Here is a 14,507-nt window from a genome sequence, read left to right as displayed (position 1 = left end):
GGATACCGTGACTTCAACGAGTCCGACGAAGTTCCCGTTAATGTTGGATTGACATCTTTCAACGTTCTCGGCTCTGTGGCCGACGATGTCGGAACACGGCGGGGTCTTATAGCCTGAGTTCAGCATCAGATTGAAGCTACTAGAGGACGGTAATGTGATTTTGCCGGCTACTAGTATGGCTGCGGAGTACTAAACGTCAGTGATGGGGTATCGTTTCGGTGCGACGGTACTCCGAAATGAGAAATGTGAGTTGATCGTTCTCCTTGTCATTGTACGCTTGTGCAGCCGTTCATCACTGTAGGAACTGGAGCGGCCATCTACGCTAACCATGGAACAAGAGGATTTGATATGATACGACGAAGACCCCAGAAATTGGCAGAAGTATTGAATGCACTTGCAATATTCGCAATGCGACGATTTTTCTGGCGTTTTATTTTTTTTGGTGCTTCCATCGTGCTTATCTGCGGGCCTGGCGCAACAATATCTTACGAGTGCTGTTCCTTGCAACATATACCCTACCCAACACCAATTATCCTCTCTCACACCAACAGTGAGGCACTTCGAGTCACAGAAGTCGGCGGATCATCCAACTGGGCATTTCGAATAGCCCCGTGCTTTGCACAGTGGGAAAATATAGATTTTCAGATAGCCAAGAACCTTCGTGTTCCGGTTTTCGTCCTTTTCACCGAGTATGTCATGGCAGGTGAGTCGAACGCTTTAGATGCGGCAAGCCTGGGAACCCCATTGATTAATATTGAGCTTATCATCAAGGTCGCTATAGGCTATCTGATACGAGGGGCGCATACTTTTGCATTCTTACGGATCAAGTTTGATACAAGTTAACAAACCTCTTCGATTCTCCGACATCAGAGCATCAGAGCATCAGAGCATCTCCGTTTCGCCAGGATCATGATAACGCAGGTTTTTGTACTGGATGTCCGTGCACGTTCAAGGGTCCTGTGCTGCGCTTGTCCTTCTCGGCGACATGCCACGTCAAAGGAAAGCTTACGATCTGCTGCGGCTTCGAAATATCGGAGGACTCACTCTGCTTATCATTAATGTCTCTGCTATCGTTATGCTTGCTGTTACGGAGGGTGGCAAAATGGCCCATAGTAGGGGTATGCAATGTGCATGTTCTAGACTTGCATTGATTCACTGCTCTGAAATTTGGGACCGGGACCATGGCATTGGCGACTTCTGCAAGCAGTTGACCTAGTACAAGTATGGAAACATGGTTACTTGACAACTATATACCATGATTGTGGATAAAACAGGCGAGTAGCCTTCTGGTAGCTGGATGCTCTGGGCATTGTATATTGAAATACATTATTTGACCCCAGTTCTACATAGGTGCGAGGAACGAGTATGAACCGCACGACGACGCGTGCGGTCTTCGGTATCGGCTGCCGAGGCGGGCCGGTGTCGTCATCAACAGCTTCTTTGCGTCTTTGCGTGTGCTCAACGCCATTCAAAGCTTTCTTTCGGGTTTATATACCCCCCTACAGCATTCCCATCGCTCCCCCGTCATTCCTCCCACCTCCATGTCGACCTCATCATCACCCTCATCCTCTCTACGAGGCAAGAAGCGCTCCGGCACCTCATTGATCGTCCCAACCATGGCCGTCACCGACCACCCTGATTCTCCCACCGCGGGCTTCCCGATGTCAAAGCACCCGCCACTGATCCCTGCCCCAACTTCCTCCCTAGGTCTCCAAGCCCGGAGGCTTTCAAGTTTGGCGAAGATCTCGCACGTACGGGCTATCCACTCCTGCTCGTTTCCGTTCACATAGGACTCGCAAAGACTACACGATGTAAGTACGTTGTCATCCCTGGGATAAATTCTATTCTTTGTTTACTTGAAATCGGCAAAGTTCTGACTTGTGACTGATATAAAGAACTTGCTTGCTTGTACTTGTGTTTTTAAAGGATCTTGAAAGACATGTGTACAGGCACAGCAAGGTCGTTTGCTTATATCCACAATAGAATGGAAGCCCGTGGTGCTCCCGACAAAGAATTCTTAAGAATTTACAAAGGAAATTCTACCCGTTGCTCTAGTCCTGCACGACCACGAATAGAGGTACATGTACAATCTTATATCGCTACGAAATCCAATATCATACATTTGTTTGTGATCAACATGAGAATATGAGTCCATTCCTCCCAAAATGTAGAATGTCCACAGGCGCTGATATGAGGAGCGTTCGTTATGTCGTCATCTAGTAAGTTATATCGCTCAATTAGGTTGTCCTCTATCGTCGTTTCTTTGAGGGTATCTCCAAATATCACGTTGATCCGTGCAGCCGCCGGCCAGCCTGATAGCATAAAATTTAATCCACTGCGGCACAGCGTGCTGGTTCACCTACCTTATCGGCCGAGTAGCTGATGATAAACGCACAGTTCGACTCTTCATGTCTTTGAGTGCCGTAGTCGTCCAGCAGCGCAGCCGATTCCATGCTTTGTTTAGACGTAGCTTTGATAGGAAGCAGGTATCAGAGGGGATTCGCTTCTCGATCCCTTTACCCTTCCCCTCGGATTTCGCTTCGGCAGCGCAACCTATGGAATGTGTAGACTAATATGCAGGGATATCATGAAACTCATGGATAGATCGAGATGACAAATTGGGATAGTACTCACGTCGGATTGGATGGACTTTAATGACTTTTCATCAAAGGTGTCCATTGTTTTCTCTGGCGGTTTATTGCCGATGTATGATACCGGCTTCAACAGAGAACTCGGCATCTCCACCACTGTCACGCTCTCTGCACTCAATGAGTCCTGCAGTGTAATGTATGAGGTAACCTGCCAGCAAGAACAGAATACGAGTCTAGCGCTCACATCAATCCGTACGACGTTAAGAACGTCTTGTTGCATGTCGTAGCTCATGAACCGCCGAGAACGCTTCAATGATGAGCGCGTCACCATCCGCGTCCATATGTTTGCTTCTGACATCGGATCTGGGCCAAGAATTGGGGTGCAACAGGAAGGATTCGTCCTGGATCCCGATGGTAGTTGCTGAATCTAGAGGTACGATCAGGCACGGCCGTTATTAGCTTCTCGAATGCTAAATCATGCTTCGCGAGTACATGCCTCGGGAATTCTGTAGACCCATTGGTCATGCGAGGGAGATCCACTGGAACATCGGCTTGTGAGAGGGGGCCCTCCCACATCGAATGTAGTAGAGTGGGGCTGCTGCCAATCGAGACTGACTGAAGAAGGCGGTACTACGAGACTTGTCCATGGATACTCTCCACATGCGAAGTACTTCTCCAAGTCATCTTCAGTCAGCAATCGTCCCTGCATGGAAAAGCTGAGCGCTTGTGAGCAAGATGACACTTTCGAGAACTTTACTCGGACGACTCACGGAGCCGGTAGGGTTGGACGAGGGTGGGGATAAGCAGAATCACAAGCTGTTTGGATTGGAGCAAGTTATATTTTGCAATTGTTGTTCCCGCAGGATTGCACGAGGCCGACTGCACAGGAATCTGATGGGTGTCGCGCAGGTTAACTTGGCTACGACGTTTCTGGACTCGGTAAGGGATGACCGTCCGGTCTCTTCTGCCTGTACCGGTGCAGACGCTCTCGGTACCGTTGTGCTGTTATAACAAGTGCCTCCACAATTCTCCATGAGAATCCCAACCAACCCCAGGGGCGGTGGCATTTTAGCTCAGTGAGAATGTTTGGACGGCTGCGAGCGCAGCCACTGGCAGCAGTACTTGCCAGCCACGATCGTGAGACTCATCGGTGTCGTTAGAAAGATGGGCGATAGTACTATGGCCACATCCGAGTCAGTTTGCTGCAGATTGATGCTAACTTTGAATGTACTAGGTTAGCTATATAGCACTACGGCACTACTACCCGCTTGTACCAAACTAATACATCTATCAGACTATCACATCCACACGCACTTTATTTCATCGCAATGTCCTTTGTATTAGAAAAGCTGCTAACCACTTTGCTTGTGCTTAGAGGTGAAATCGAACATATGTAAAGACCTTGAAGAGGCGGGAGTTTATGTTCAAATTCTAGACAGTCCGTACATTATATCCCATGACTTTTAGGGGGATGCACTTGGCGAATGATTCAAGGCCAATCCTCGGCGAACTGCCCGCGGATGTCACGGATATGTACTTCGCCAACGATTCGCTGAATAATGTGAGCAGAATGAAATAAATAAAGAACATGAACGTGTACGGCAAGGACTGCACAGCTTGCTACTCAAGGACGTCCACCATTCTAATGTGACTGTGATGACGAGGTCCAGGAGACATGCCTCATGTATCGCTCCAAGAGCATCTGCGTGGTGCATGAATAATTGACTTCTGTGAGGAGCGATCGTAGTGGCGGATAATCTGCGATGCATTCGGGGTGCCGTTGGACTCCGGTATTAGATTGAGGGGCAACTCATGGTACAGCAGGAACGGCATTTATAGCTTGCAATGCTTGAGATGTATGTCAACGATTAATCAGGTAGTCACTGACACGTTTTTCCGGTCAAAGCAGTGTGGATAAGGCACCGACACCCAGCAACAGAAATGATCGGGACCTCGATGGAGCCCAATGGAGCCACGAGGCATCTGCTTCGAAATATGAAAGCCGCACCATGGGTTTCATCATTCCGATGGGTGAATCAAAGCCGAGCGTGGTGGGCAGGGAGCGAATACAGGCACCACCTGGAAAGGTTATTGAATCTTCAAATAACGACAAAGGCCCCATCGTTTAGCTGGCAGGCATGCAACTAAGGGAAAGCTGGTAATAGACAAGGTGATGAGAAGAAAAAGACTTCCAGCCAATGGGATGATGTGGTCTTTGATTTGGGAAGCGAGTGAGTGCAGAAACGAAAGAGCACGGAATAAACATACCTCATCGTGAAGCTTCCCATGCAAGTCCTCCAAGCTTTGACCCCTGCACCTGGTACCCTCTCGATGCCTTCCTCTCCTTCCTCTGCTCTGACTGAGAGCGTACGGCCTTTGCTGGTACATTCTCAACCTCGACTAATTCCTTCACTTTGAGAATTTTTCCTGCAGCCTCTGGGCTGTGCACATGAAACACAGTCTGCATACGTCTATGCAGACCAAGCGCTACCAGGGTTTCCTTCTTCCGTTCGCCTAGTGCAATGGCGGAGCGGCGGAGAGTGATTTTGAAGTGGGTGTTTGGTTCTGATTTAGAAGCTGGTTGCTTTGATACCGCTGTCGCGAAAGACCGTGACGAGGATGGCTTGAATATGTTGTTCGACGTTATGCGGAACAGCGACGCCATCATGAGACCTTGCAAATGGTCAATGGCAAAGTCAATTTGCTGGACAACGTTCGCTTACTAATCAACAAAGCAGCGGTTGAACGATCCGAATTTGGACGCGTTCTCCTGATTCACGATTGTGTTCGTCAAGATGAGCTCGCTATATCGTTCTGCAATCAGTGCTCGAATAGCAAAGTTACCGCAGCTACCACCAAGCGACGAGGATGATGATGAGCAATCTGAGGTTGCTGATGAAATCGGCGAACTCCCGACTGGCATGGGGCCACCCCCAGTGTATGTTACCTTCCATTCATTCAATCCTTTTCTCTCTCATTGCTGTATAGACCACGGCCAAGCACGTCTACCAGAACACCAAAGCCACCAAATCCCGAATTCAAGCCATTAAGTCCTGCTTCATATTTTTCTCAGGCATTGCAGGTATCACTCCCCACCCGAGCCCTTGATGTTCGGGTATATTACACTCCCCCGAAGTACGACGGAGGGGGTGTCATCGTATTCCACCACGGCGCAGGATATGCAGGTACAAGTTTCGCATGTCTCGCGAAAGAGATTAGTGAGGTCATGAGGGATACCGTCGGTGTTCTGGCATTTGATGCGAGAAGACATGGTACGCATTCGCTTCAGAGGAACGTGGAATACTCACCATGTTTCAGGAAAGACGATATCATCTGAGTCTGATGAGGACCTATCAATTAATGTTCTCGTGGAGGATTTCTGTGCTCTGCTGCAAACGATTTACCCAGATGCGGCAGCAGCTCCACCGTTAATGGTGAGCTCTATTCTCTCTTTAACGCATCTCGAGTCAATAACTCTCTGAATAGCTTGTTGGACACAGCATGGGAGGATCTGTATGCGTTCGCGCGTGTCCCATACTTCAGCAACGCAAATATGATATAGCGGGAGTGGCCGTTTTGGATGTAGTAGAAGGTACTTGGTGCTACACAAAATTCTGTGAATTGCACGAGTTTAACCCATCACCAATAGGCACAGCAGTAGAAGCGCTGCCTCACATGCACGCGATTCTCAACTCTCGACCCGAGGGTTTCGATAGCGTTGAGGAAGCAGTCGAGTGGCAGTCCGTGTTTCGTTTCACCTTCGATAGATGTTATATTCAAACTCGTTCATACAGCGTCAATACGGGCCTCATCCATAACCCCACTTCTGCCCGTGTTTCAATTCCATCTATCGTTGTTCCCGCCGACTCCCCTCTGACGCCCAGCACACGCGCAAATATTGGGTTCAAATACAAGTGGCGTACGCCGCTTCGGTCAACGGCACCATACTGGGACAGTAAGTCTACAGTTGCTCTTTTGACTTGCATCAATGACTCTGATTTTTCTTTCAGGCTGGTTCCCGTCGCTTTCGTCTTTATTCCTCGGCCTCCGCTCTGCACGGCTCTTAGTATTAGCAGGCGCAGAGCGCCTTGACACGACACTTATGGTCGGCCAGATGCAGGGCAAATTCTGGCTTGAAGTCATGGCTGGTTCGGGTGTGGGACATCTCGTACACGAGGTTCGTCGGTTTTTTTGCAATAAACGCCTTGTATATTGATGTGAACTTAGGATGATCCAACGAAACTAGCAGAAATTCTGGCAGATTTCTGGAAGCGCAATGAACGCGTTGTGGTTCGAGGGAACGTTATCAAGAGGGTCGGGGAGGTTTAGAGTACAAGTAGTAAGATATGTCTTTGGCTGTTTGCCTTTTTTTATAGTTCGTTTGTTGCGTGCGACAACCTGAATTACGGTCTCGGTCCAAGACACGGTACACACATATGAAGTGTGATCACTTTGCGAAGTGCAATAAAACCCGCCCAACTCTCAAGTTATGCATATAACTCTGATCTAAAATTCCCACGCAGTCCTCTAATGTTAGAAAAACATGTATGACCTTATTACTTAATACTGAGTCATAGCTAGCTTGAATCTTCTCCCGTCTCTGTCATCTTTTCGTCCAGGCTTTGAAAGACTCGAAGGCTAAAACAAGTTTTTCTAGCTCTCTAGTGAGCGTTTTCAGTACTGGTGGAGTCGTCATGACGGAAGGCGAACCATTTTGCAATACCAAACGAATTGCCAAACTATGACCTTAACGCTCGCAAGATAGTCATCTTTTACGACGCCCGAGCGGGGACGGTTGCCCTCAGCGGCGCTACAATTGATTTATCGCATGCAAAGTATTGTCCATCTTACACTATCTTCGGCACAGTGCTGGGCTCGAAATCCACCGCAAATATCTACTGATATCAGACGGCATTCTGAATCATTATCAGCGGCAGTGTGATCATGATGGTGATTCGGCATCAGCCACGCTGTACTCTTTCAGGTTCATTTCTTCGAATCGCAACCAGGCGATTAAGAGGCTGAAAGCATCTTTTACCCTACCTTCGCTCACCTTCCTCGCAAATACATCGCAGAGACATTAGTGCTGCCTCTTCCCTTCGAAAACCCTGAGGCCTCAACTCAGAACGCCGCATAATGCAGCCGCCAGGTACTTGGTTCGGTATGTCAATGACATGTTAATTATTGTGATATGCTAACAACTATATTTCCTTGTCCCAGCGTCCTGGAAGACTCGCTCGAAAAATCCTTCAGAAAATGCAAGCGGGGGATCATTCTCTGCACGCACATGCTACGTGCTGCATGGCATGTTGGTTATGATACATGTCTTCCTCACCGTGTCTTATATCTCTCGCTGGGAACACCATGTGACTCTCACATTCACGCCCACGAACACCGATTTTTGGCCTGTGGTACTGAGCGCTTCACTACAAGCATTTTACACGGTATGCACTCACTGTTATCTCACCAATACACCAATCACAGGACTTCGTCTAGCTCTACACAGCTGTCTTGGTCTTCCTTACTCAACAGCTTGCAATCTCAAGGGCACTTGTGCGCCGTCTGAAATTGACGTCGATCCACGACATCTCCGGCGCATGGGCAGGTCTTGGCTCCGCACTCAATACCGTTTGGAAACAAACTGGTGTCCGTGCATCACTGTGGGCGACTACTGCTGTGGCAACCTACCTTGTATGCATTTCTGTGCTGCACGTCACCTCTTCCACTCTCCTACAATTTCAAACATTTAATTCTTCTATAACGACTAATGTGTCAACAACACTAGGATGGGTAGATCTGTCAACCTCCAGCTCGCTCAACAACTGGAAAACCATCATCACTACATCCTTACCGACTATCATTCAATTTTCTGGACTTGTCTCTACAGGGTTATCCATTAATACAGTCTACGACACCTCGAAAACAAACTCTATAGTCGGATATGCAGAGGTGAATGCGACGACGATAACCTCGAGTTGCGCAGTGCCTCCAAATGCCACATACTCTCAGAACAGCAGCAGAGCAACTGCCCCATTGGGCAATCAAGGCGTATTCCAAGTGGCCGTAACCCCTCCCTGTACGTCAACATGGCGTGAAATATTATTTTCTCATATTTGAAAATACCTACAGGGACAAACCAGATACAACAACTTCAGATTGATGGCATTACAATCAATGACGTCTGTGTTAAGGTTTCAGTGCGCAACTCTGAAGCTAATTGATGGATATCAGACTTACACACTCCCTTCTGTCGTGCTAATGATCTCTACCTTGTTGGAGATCGACCCTTCACTACAACAGGAGGTTGCGGTACCGATGACCTTTGAATCTCAATGTGCGTACGGCTTTCCCAGAATGTAGCCATGATAACAAACCTTCTACAGATTCGAACACATCCATTGAAGTCTATTTTGTGCAATGCTCGCTGTCGACCAACAATACCACATTAGTGATTGATATGCAAACCAACACCCTACAGACTCACATGCCCATCTCGCAGTCATCCGTGCAATGGGAGGAAATGGATCAGTGGACATCTACCCCGTGGTCAATATTTGTGCGTTGAGCAAAAATACTTGTTTTGAGGGATTATCAAAGTTCAATGATCCATTGTCGACACAAGATCGGTCAGGTTTTGTCTGCTTCAGGCGGTAGTGGGTATCAATTTGGGGGTTCAAATGGCAGTGAACCCTCGGTTATGGATGAGTTCAGACCTTACCTTCTCTGCCATCCTACAATGCCTTACCTACAGTTTTTTCTTCTAGGTATATCATGTCTTTGGTAGGATTGGATCTCCCAGCTCAATATGACCAATCGCTCAACACCGATGAACCTCCTGCCGCTGTTTTCGTCCTGAACCTGGATACACTAGAAACTGCTATTGCGCAAACAGTCGCACAACTCACTTGGATGGGTAAGGGATCATATGCATGGCTCTATTCTTACTCATACTGTGTCACTACCTCAGCAAGCCGAACGGGATCCAACGTAGGAGTTCTACCTGGCGAGGGGATGGCCCTTGTCAACGAGGAGGTGATTGCCCTACGCCTCAATGTCAGTTTAAACTGCACAGAACCTCTCTCTATTTGACTGATTCACACACGTTGCAGATCACCCTTATTCCTGTGAGTTCGCGATGCTATCTACGCAATGACAGTTTGTCGAAGTTGATTCTAGTTGCTGTTTGCGACCTCTGCGTCGGTGATCATGTTGGGATTGGCTTTACACACGACGAGAGCATTCGACGCATCCCACGACAGTCAGGCTGCCATCCAAAGTACAGGCGCATTGCAATTGCTGTGGTTGGGTCATCATTCACCATCCGTCCACGAAGCTTTGGAAGATGTGGAGCATCCGACGGAGGACAACTTGCGTCGTGCAGGCATGATAGATGTTTGTTTTGCGAGGACGACATCCGACGAAGAAGAGCTGTCTATAAGCTCGACTGATAGTCTCTCTGTTCGGGGAGTTGACCACGGCCATGACAACGGGATATAACATTGGGTTTGAGACCATTGATGTGGTAGAGATTGTAAACATCCTAGCATTTATTATACCTTTACATCTCGAGCCAGTAGAATATTTATGTGTGGATGCCGATGCACTGTAGATGTCCACTCAATCTCCCAACCAGCAGTTCACCCACCATGGGGGCACACACCCGACTAATTCGGTCATGTAGTCCATCTTTTCATCAATAGGACGCTCTTCAAACTCGTCTCCTTGATCAGAGCATGCAGTGAGCACAAGAACAGTGTCAATTTGAATGGCCGCAAGTTCATCATCGTCAAGTTCATCGTCATAATCACCATCAAACACAGCGATCTACTCCGGAGGCACTGAACCACCCTGTGGATTGAAGCAATTTTTGCGGCCCAAGGTGTGGATACCCGCCAAATCCGAAATGAGCTCGAATGATCGCATCATGGCAGTGTCCTCATAGCATCTCGCGCTTCGATCGGGTAACACTTCTGGCCATTGTTGCTCCACAAGATCGATAAGCCAGTCAGGAGAGACTGCATATTCGTAATACTGGAGGTGAGGCTGCCGTTGCAGACAGAAAAATTCGAAGGATTGTCATCTCACAGTAGGCTGTTTCGAGGTCGTAATATTGAAACCGTTGGAAAGAAACTCAATATAAGCGTACAACTCTCCCCACCCTTGTATACTGCGTTGTCACCGTGTCATACCTGTGGAATTGGTTCTGGCCGACATGCTCAAATTTAATCTGTAATGAGATCAATTACAACAGTGTGAACGAATAAGAAACACCCACCAGCAAATGTAAATAGCTCATTTATGTCCAATTTCTCTTAATTGGTGGCTCCGACCAATTAATCGTCCCAGGCCCACCACCTTCGTGACTATGAATCATCAGACACGGCAAGCAGAGAAATGAGATATTGGGACTCGAAGAGGGTTATGTGCTAAAACTACTGGCTTTTGGCAGTGCTTGCCTTGGCCTACAGTAGCCAATGAGCACGATGTCGCGATTCGTGAGTGACAAAGTGATTAGTGGCAGAGAACGGTGACACAGTCTCCGCCGATCTTTGTTGTCTCAAAAACGCTGCTTGCTCTGGGGTGGGTGCACTGATGCGGACGAAGGGTGTGACGTTGACGATACGAACTGCGCAGCGGGGGTCGAACTTTGTTTGAGAACGGCAGTGTCGAAGCTATTGAGGGAGTGTAGAGCGAGGTCGCCGATGGACGGGCCTGCGATGATGACTTCTATACCTGAATAGGTGATTTCTTTGAAAATCTGTTGAGTGGTAGTAGACGTAGAGGAGCAGAAGATACCTTTGCGAGTTGTTGTTCCTCGCCGCGGGTGAAATTGATCAATTCGTCCGCATTTTTGAGCAGAATGGTGCCCTTTATTTTGGTTTGGGCGGTGTCAAGGACGAAAGTAAAGACAGTCACATTCGCGTTTGAGACATTTTTGATGATACCTTGGGATGGGGTGGGAGTGTAAGTGGTGGAATTACCTTCCGGCTCGTAACCAAACACTATCCCTTGTATGATTTTGATGCCTGTCAATGAAAGACTGCTGTTCGAGGTCTGATCGTTCACAAGCTGAGTTATCTGAGCGTAGCTGACGTTGTCCACTTGCAGATCTACCATCAAGGACGAGGTGGTGACCAGGATGACGGGTAAAAGGGAAATAGACATACTCAGTCATTAATTGGCCAAACGGTAGGAAACGGTCCGCAGTTGCCAATCGCGCGTGCACAAATGGATCCGAGTCCTTGAGTGCAGTGCCAAGTACATAGCCTATTAGCAGGAACACGAACTTCACGTTTCGTGTTATGGGCCCTGGGCAGATAAATGCGAACAAGGGAGAACATCATGTAGTATGATAGCTGAATCACTGGACGAAGGAGCACGAGAGTCAAACTAGTCCCCTATCAGAATTCGGTAACGGCAAATACCCAAGAACGTCCAGAAAGTCAGGGATCTGGCCACTCTGGGGCAAATCCACGTAGACTCTACGTAGACCTCTGGGGCCAATGTCTGGGACCAGTCTAGGGCTTCGGCGGTATGTCTAGGGCCTGTCTATGGCTTCGACGGCTGGCTTCGGGCGGAGTTTGAATGTTGCCCGATGACGCAGCTTTGACATACTCCTCACCATCGCGCCTACCGCTGTGAATGCCTGCCAACCCTCCCGCCTGCCCGCCCGCTGCCTGCTGTTGGAATGTCGCATTTATGCTCCGCTCAAAATGTCCATTATCGTTGCCCTCGATGCCCATTCCTGCCCACCCACCTTTCTTGCTCACTTTCTTCCCCCTACCTGCCCGCCCGTTCTGTTTCCTGACCGTATCAATAACTGTCTACATGTCCTCATTACAGCAAGCAGATCTCGCCTTTATTGCGAGCTTATCCCTGCGGGTGGAACCATTTGGCCTCGCCATCGACTGTCCGACCTGTGGTGGCACTGTCCCAATCACCATATGTGTTAGTGACAAGCATGGCAACGCAGGGAAACCAATGGCGAAGGTATGTCTGGCATTGTCCTCTGATACATGTGTGGTTGATTATTGTAATAACCTTCCTCGCCAGCATCCGCTATGCTCGTACTATCATTTTTTCCCTCTTCTTTTGTCACGCCCGGGCATCATGGCGTTAATCCCTTCATCGAGCAGTTCACCAACCCTTGCGAGTTCATCTACTCTGTCCTCAAGTGCACCCTCACTATCCCAAGCACCCTTGCTATCCCAAGCAAAGAAGACACGTAAGCGGGGTGCTGAATGCACCACCAACCCTTGTCGCAGGCCGCGTGCGCTACGGTGTCCTCGTGGAAAGTGCCTGTCGCACTGCATCGAGGAGGGTGGTTGTGTAGTGCACGAAATACCTGTATACGACGATAACGAGCAGGACAATACCGTCGATGGTGCCGGTTTTGGTTACCATGATCTCCATAATGCTCTGTCGGCATCACTCGCTGCTCAAGGCCTCGAGGTGCCACCACCACTACCAGCTATCGTACCCTCTCTGCACGATATCTTGCATGCACCAGCACCACCCCCTCCGCCACCATCGCTTTTGCCAGCTCCTAGTACATTGAAGACATCCAAACATCCACGCATCACTAGCCAGCTCGACCCGCTATGGGAGCAAGACTTACACCAGCGGGCGCAGCAGGAGATTGAAGACAACCGAGTGGCACAGCGTCGCAAAGAGATGGAGCTCAAGTCAAAGCAGCGCTTTATCCTCAACTGGTTTGATGCGGTGAGTATTATCATATTGAGTTATCTGTGTCCGTTTGACGCTAACCTTCGTTTCAAGGATGATGTCCCTGCTTCAAGGCAGTGGGTGTCCAACTGTCCATTTTTCCCATTCTTCCAGCTTGCTGATGATCCCGACATCCTGCCCTCGCTTGGAGAGAATATCACAAAGATCGAGGTGTTCGAGGATCGCCTCCAGCAATGGATACCCGCCAAGCTGACACACGATTTTCCACTTGAATCCGAATGTCACATCTTTATCCGCCGCTTCGGTGTTACCAGCTGTCATGACTTCAATGAGCTGTATGATGCCTCGAGGGCTTCCATGCGCCCAGCACACCTTCGCTACAACATGAAACGGGAACGCGATGGCATTCGTACGAAGATCAAGGCCAAACATGTTGTACATGTGTCGTCGGTGCCACCAGACTTGCTCTCTGATGATGTCGAGATCATAGATGACACGTCCGTGGCATCAGACTTTGTATCTGACAACGTTGAGTTCATAGATGATGCAGATGATCTCATTGAGGTTGTCGACGATGTTCATGCAACACCAAGGCCAACCAACGCTCTCGGAAAACGCGCACGGGATACTGCCTCACCTGCCTACACTAGTACTCGTCCACGGTTTGATGACTGGGACAGCCGGCGGGCATCCTCGATGTCACCTACTCCTTCGCTGTCTCCTTCACCAGCAGAGTCGTCCACATCAGTTTCCTCTATATCATTGGTCTCCGCTGTACCCTCAGTCATACCCGTCCATGTGCCTTCATATAAAGGCAACTCGAAGCATGTCTGGCCGCATGGCATGTTCACCTGTGATATGGTAGTCGGGTTTCGTCAGATGGATTCCCCGCTGCTTCGTGTTCACTATCCGCAGGAGGAACTTTTTGGTCTGATATTCGGTGTTCCATATGTCCGTGCCACATACCACTCTAATCACGCGCTGTGGGTCAACAGCTCCAAGGTCATCTCGATCCTTCAGGCGCATGAACATGCTCACCGCGCTCCCGATGGCTTGTGGGCACACTACTTGTCGTCACGTCGTGCAGCCCTAGGCGAGAAAACCAAGAAGAGGAGTGGACCCAAATTCAAGTAGTTTTACCTTACATTCCTGTCATTACCTTTTCCCTATTCGTTGTGTTGACATTGTGAACATCACTAGCTTTATCATACATGTTGAATATCATTGATT

The 14,507-nt window shown here is 48.7% G+C and overlaps 6 protein-coding genes across 6 annotated transcripts; 3 read left to right on the top strand and 3 right to left on the bottom strand.

Annotated features, from left to right (window-relative positions):
• Nucleotides 1–2,074: 2,074 nt before the first annotated feature.
• On the bottom strand, nt 2,075–3,792 carry DEU56DRAFT_835199 (uncharacterized protein). Its single transcript, XM_041354746.1, has 6 exons — nt 3,362–3,792; nt 3,088–3,307; nt 2,836–3,018; nt 2,635–2,775; nt 2,364–2,569; nt 2,075–2,312 (listed from the first exon to the last, which is right to left on the bottom strand). Exons 2-6 carry the CDS (start codon nt 3,298–3,300, stop codon nt 2,234–2,236), a joined length of 822 nt encoding a protein of 273 aa, XP_041202725.1. The 5' UTR covers nt 3,301–3,307; nt 3,362–3,792; the 3' UTR covers nt 2,075–2,233.
• A 790-nt stretch (nt 3,793–4,582) lies between these two features.
• Nucleotides 4,583–5,321, bottom strand: DEU56DRAFT_112215 (uncharacterized protein). The gene is made up of 2 exons (XM_041344609.1): nt 4,860–5,321; nt 4,583–4,804 (listed from the first exon to the last, which is right to left on the bottom strand). The coding sequence occupies exon 1, from the start codon at nt 5,257–5,259 to the stop codon at nt 4,861–4,863; it is 399 nt and encodes a 132-aa protein (XP_041202724.1). The 5' UTR covers nt 5,260–5,321; the 3' UTR covers nt 4,583–4,804; nt 4,860.
• Nucleotides 5,322–5,369: 48 nt separating this feature from the next.
• On the top strand, nt 5,370–7,043 carry DEU56DRAFT_835195 (Alpha/Beta hydrolase protein). Its single transcript, XM_041354745.1, has 8 exons — nt 5,370–5,529; nt 5,580–5,863; nt 5,910–6,025; nt 6,078–6,183; nt 6,241–6,331; nt 6,386–6,546; nt 6,602–6,768; nt 6,819–7,043. The coding sequence occupies exons 1-8, from the start codon at nt 5,387–5,389 to the stop codon at nt 6,918–6,920; spliced, it is 1,170 nt and encodes a 389-aa protein (XP_041202723.1). The 5' UTR covers nt 5,370–5,386; the 3' UTR covers nt 6,921–7,043.
• Nucleotides 7,044–7,901: 858 nt separating this feature from the next.
• On the top strand, nt 7,902–10,088 carry DEU56DRAFT_835171 (uncharacterized protein; the record flags this gene model as incomplete). The annotated part of the gene is made up of 10 exons (XM_041354743.1): nt 7,902–8,035; nt 8,088–8,667; nt 8,721–8,770; nt 8,805–8,925; nt 8,975–9,147; nt 9,214–9,296; nt 9,356–9,504; nt 9,559–9,644; nt 9,768–9,849; nt 9,874–10,088. The coding sequence occupies exons 1-10, from the start codon at nt 7,907–7,909 to the stop codon at nt 10,086–10,088; spliced, it is 1,668 nt and encodes a 555-aa protein (XP_041202722.1). The 5' UTR covers nt 7,902–7,906.
• A 327-nt stretch (nt 10,089–10,415) lies between these two features.
• Nucleotides 10,416–11,756, bottom strand: DEU56DRAFT_760803 (uncharacterized protein; the record flags this gene model as incomplete). The annotated part of the gene is made up of 5 exons (XM_041350472.1): nt 10,416–10,634; nt 10,677–10,750; nt 10,781–10,818; nt 11,219–11,349; nt 11,388–11,756. The coding sequence occupies 5 exons, from the start codon at nt 11,754–11,756 to the stop codon at nt 10,416–10,418; spliced, it is 831 nt and encodes a 276-aa protein (XP_041202721.1).
• Nucleotides 11,757–12,326: 570 nt separating this feature from the next.
• On the top strand, nt 12,327–14,411 carry DEU56DRAFT_918349 (uncharacterized protein; the record flags this gene model as incomplete). The annotated part of the gene is made up of 3 exons (XM_041358105.1): nt 12,327–12,581; nt 12,645–13,313; nt 13,371–14,411. 3 exons carry the CDS (start codon nt 12,327–12,329, stop codon nt 14,409–14,411), a joined length of 1,965 nt encoding a protein of 654 aa, XP_041202720.1.
• Between the last annotated feature and the right edge of the window lie 96 nt (nt 14,412–14,507).

This window comes from Suillus clintonianus (genome assembly GCF_016758775.1).
Source record: "Suillus clintonianus strain FC179 chromosome Unknown DEU56scaffold_130, whole genome shotgun sequence".
NCBI lineage: Eukaryota > Fungi > Basidiomycota > Agaricomycetes > Boletales > Suillaceae > Suillus > Suillus clintonianus.
Note: the sequence above shows the minus strand (reverse complement) of the source record. Positions and strands in the feature narration are given on the sequence as shown.

Bases quoted from the DNA above. Each gene is read 5' to 3' on its own strand.
- DEU56DRAFT_835195 (XM_041354745.1), top strand. From the start codon at position 5,387: ATGAGCTCGCTATATCGTTCTGCAATCAGTGCTCGAATAGCAAAGTTA. The intron at 6,026-6,077 runs GTGAGCTCTATT...CTCTCTGAATAG, and splicing joins CAGCAGCTCCACCGTTAATG to CTTGTTGGACACAGCATGGG. The intron at 6,332-6,385 runs GTCCGTGTTTCG...TCGTTCATACAG, and splicing joins GAGGAAGCAGTCGAGTGGCA to CGTCAATACGGGCCTCATCC.
- DEU56DRAFT_112215 (XM_041344609.1), bottom strand. From the start codon at position 5,259: ATGATGGCGTCGCTGTTCCGCATAACGTCGAACAACATATTCAAGCCA.
- DEU56DRAFT_835199 (XM_041354746.1), bottom strand. From the start codon at position 3,300: ATGCAGGGACGATTGCTGACTGAAGATGACTTGGAGAAGTACTTCGCA. The intron at 2,776-2,835 runs GTGAGCGCTAGA...ATTACACTGCAG, and splicing joins TTAACGTCGTACGGATTGAT to GACTCATTGAGTGCAGAGAG. The intron at 2,570-2,634 runs GTGAGTACTATC...CCTGCATATTAG, and splicing joins TAAAGTCCATCCAATCCGAC to TCTACACATTCCATAGGTTG.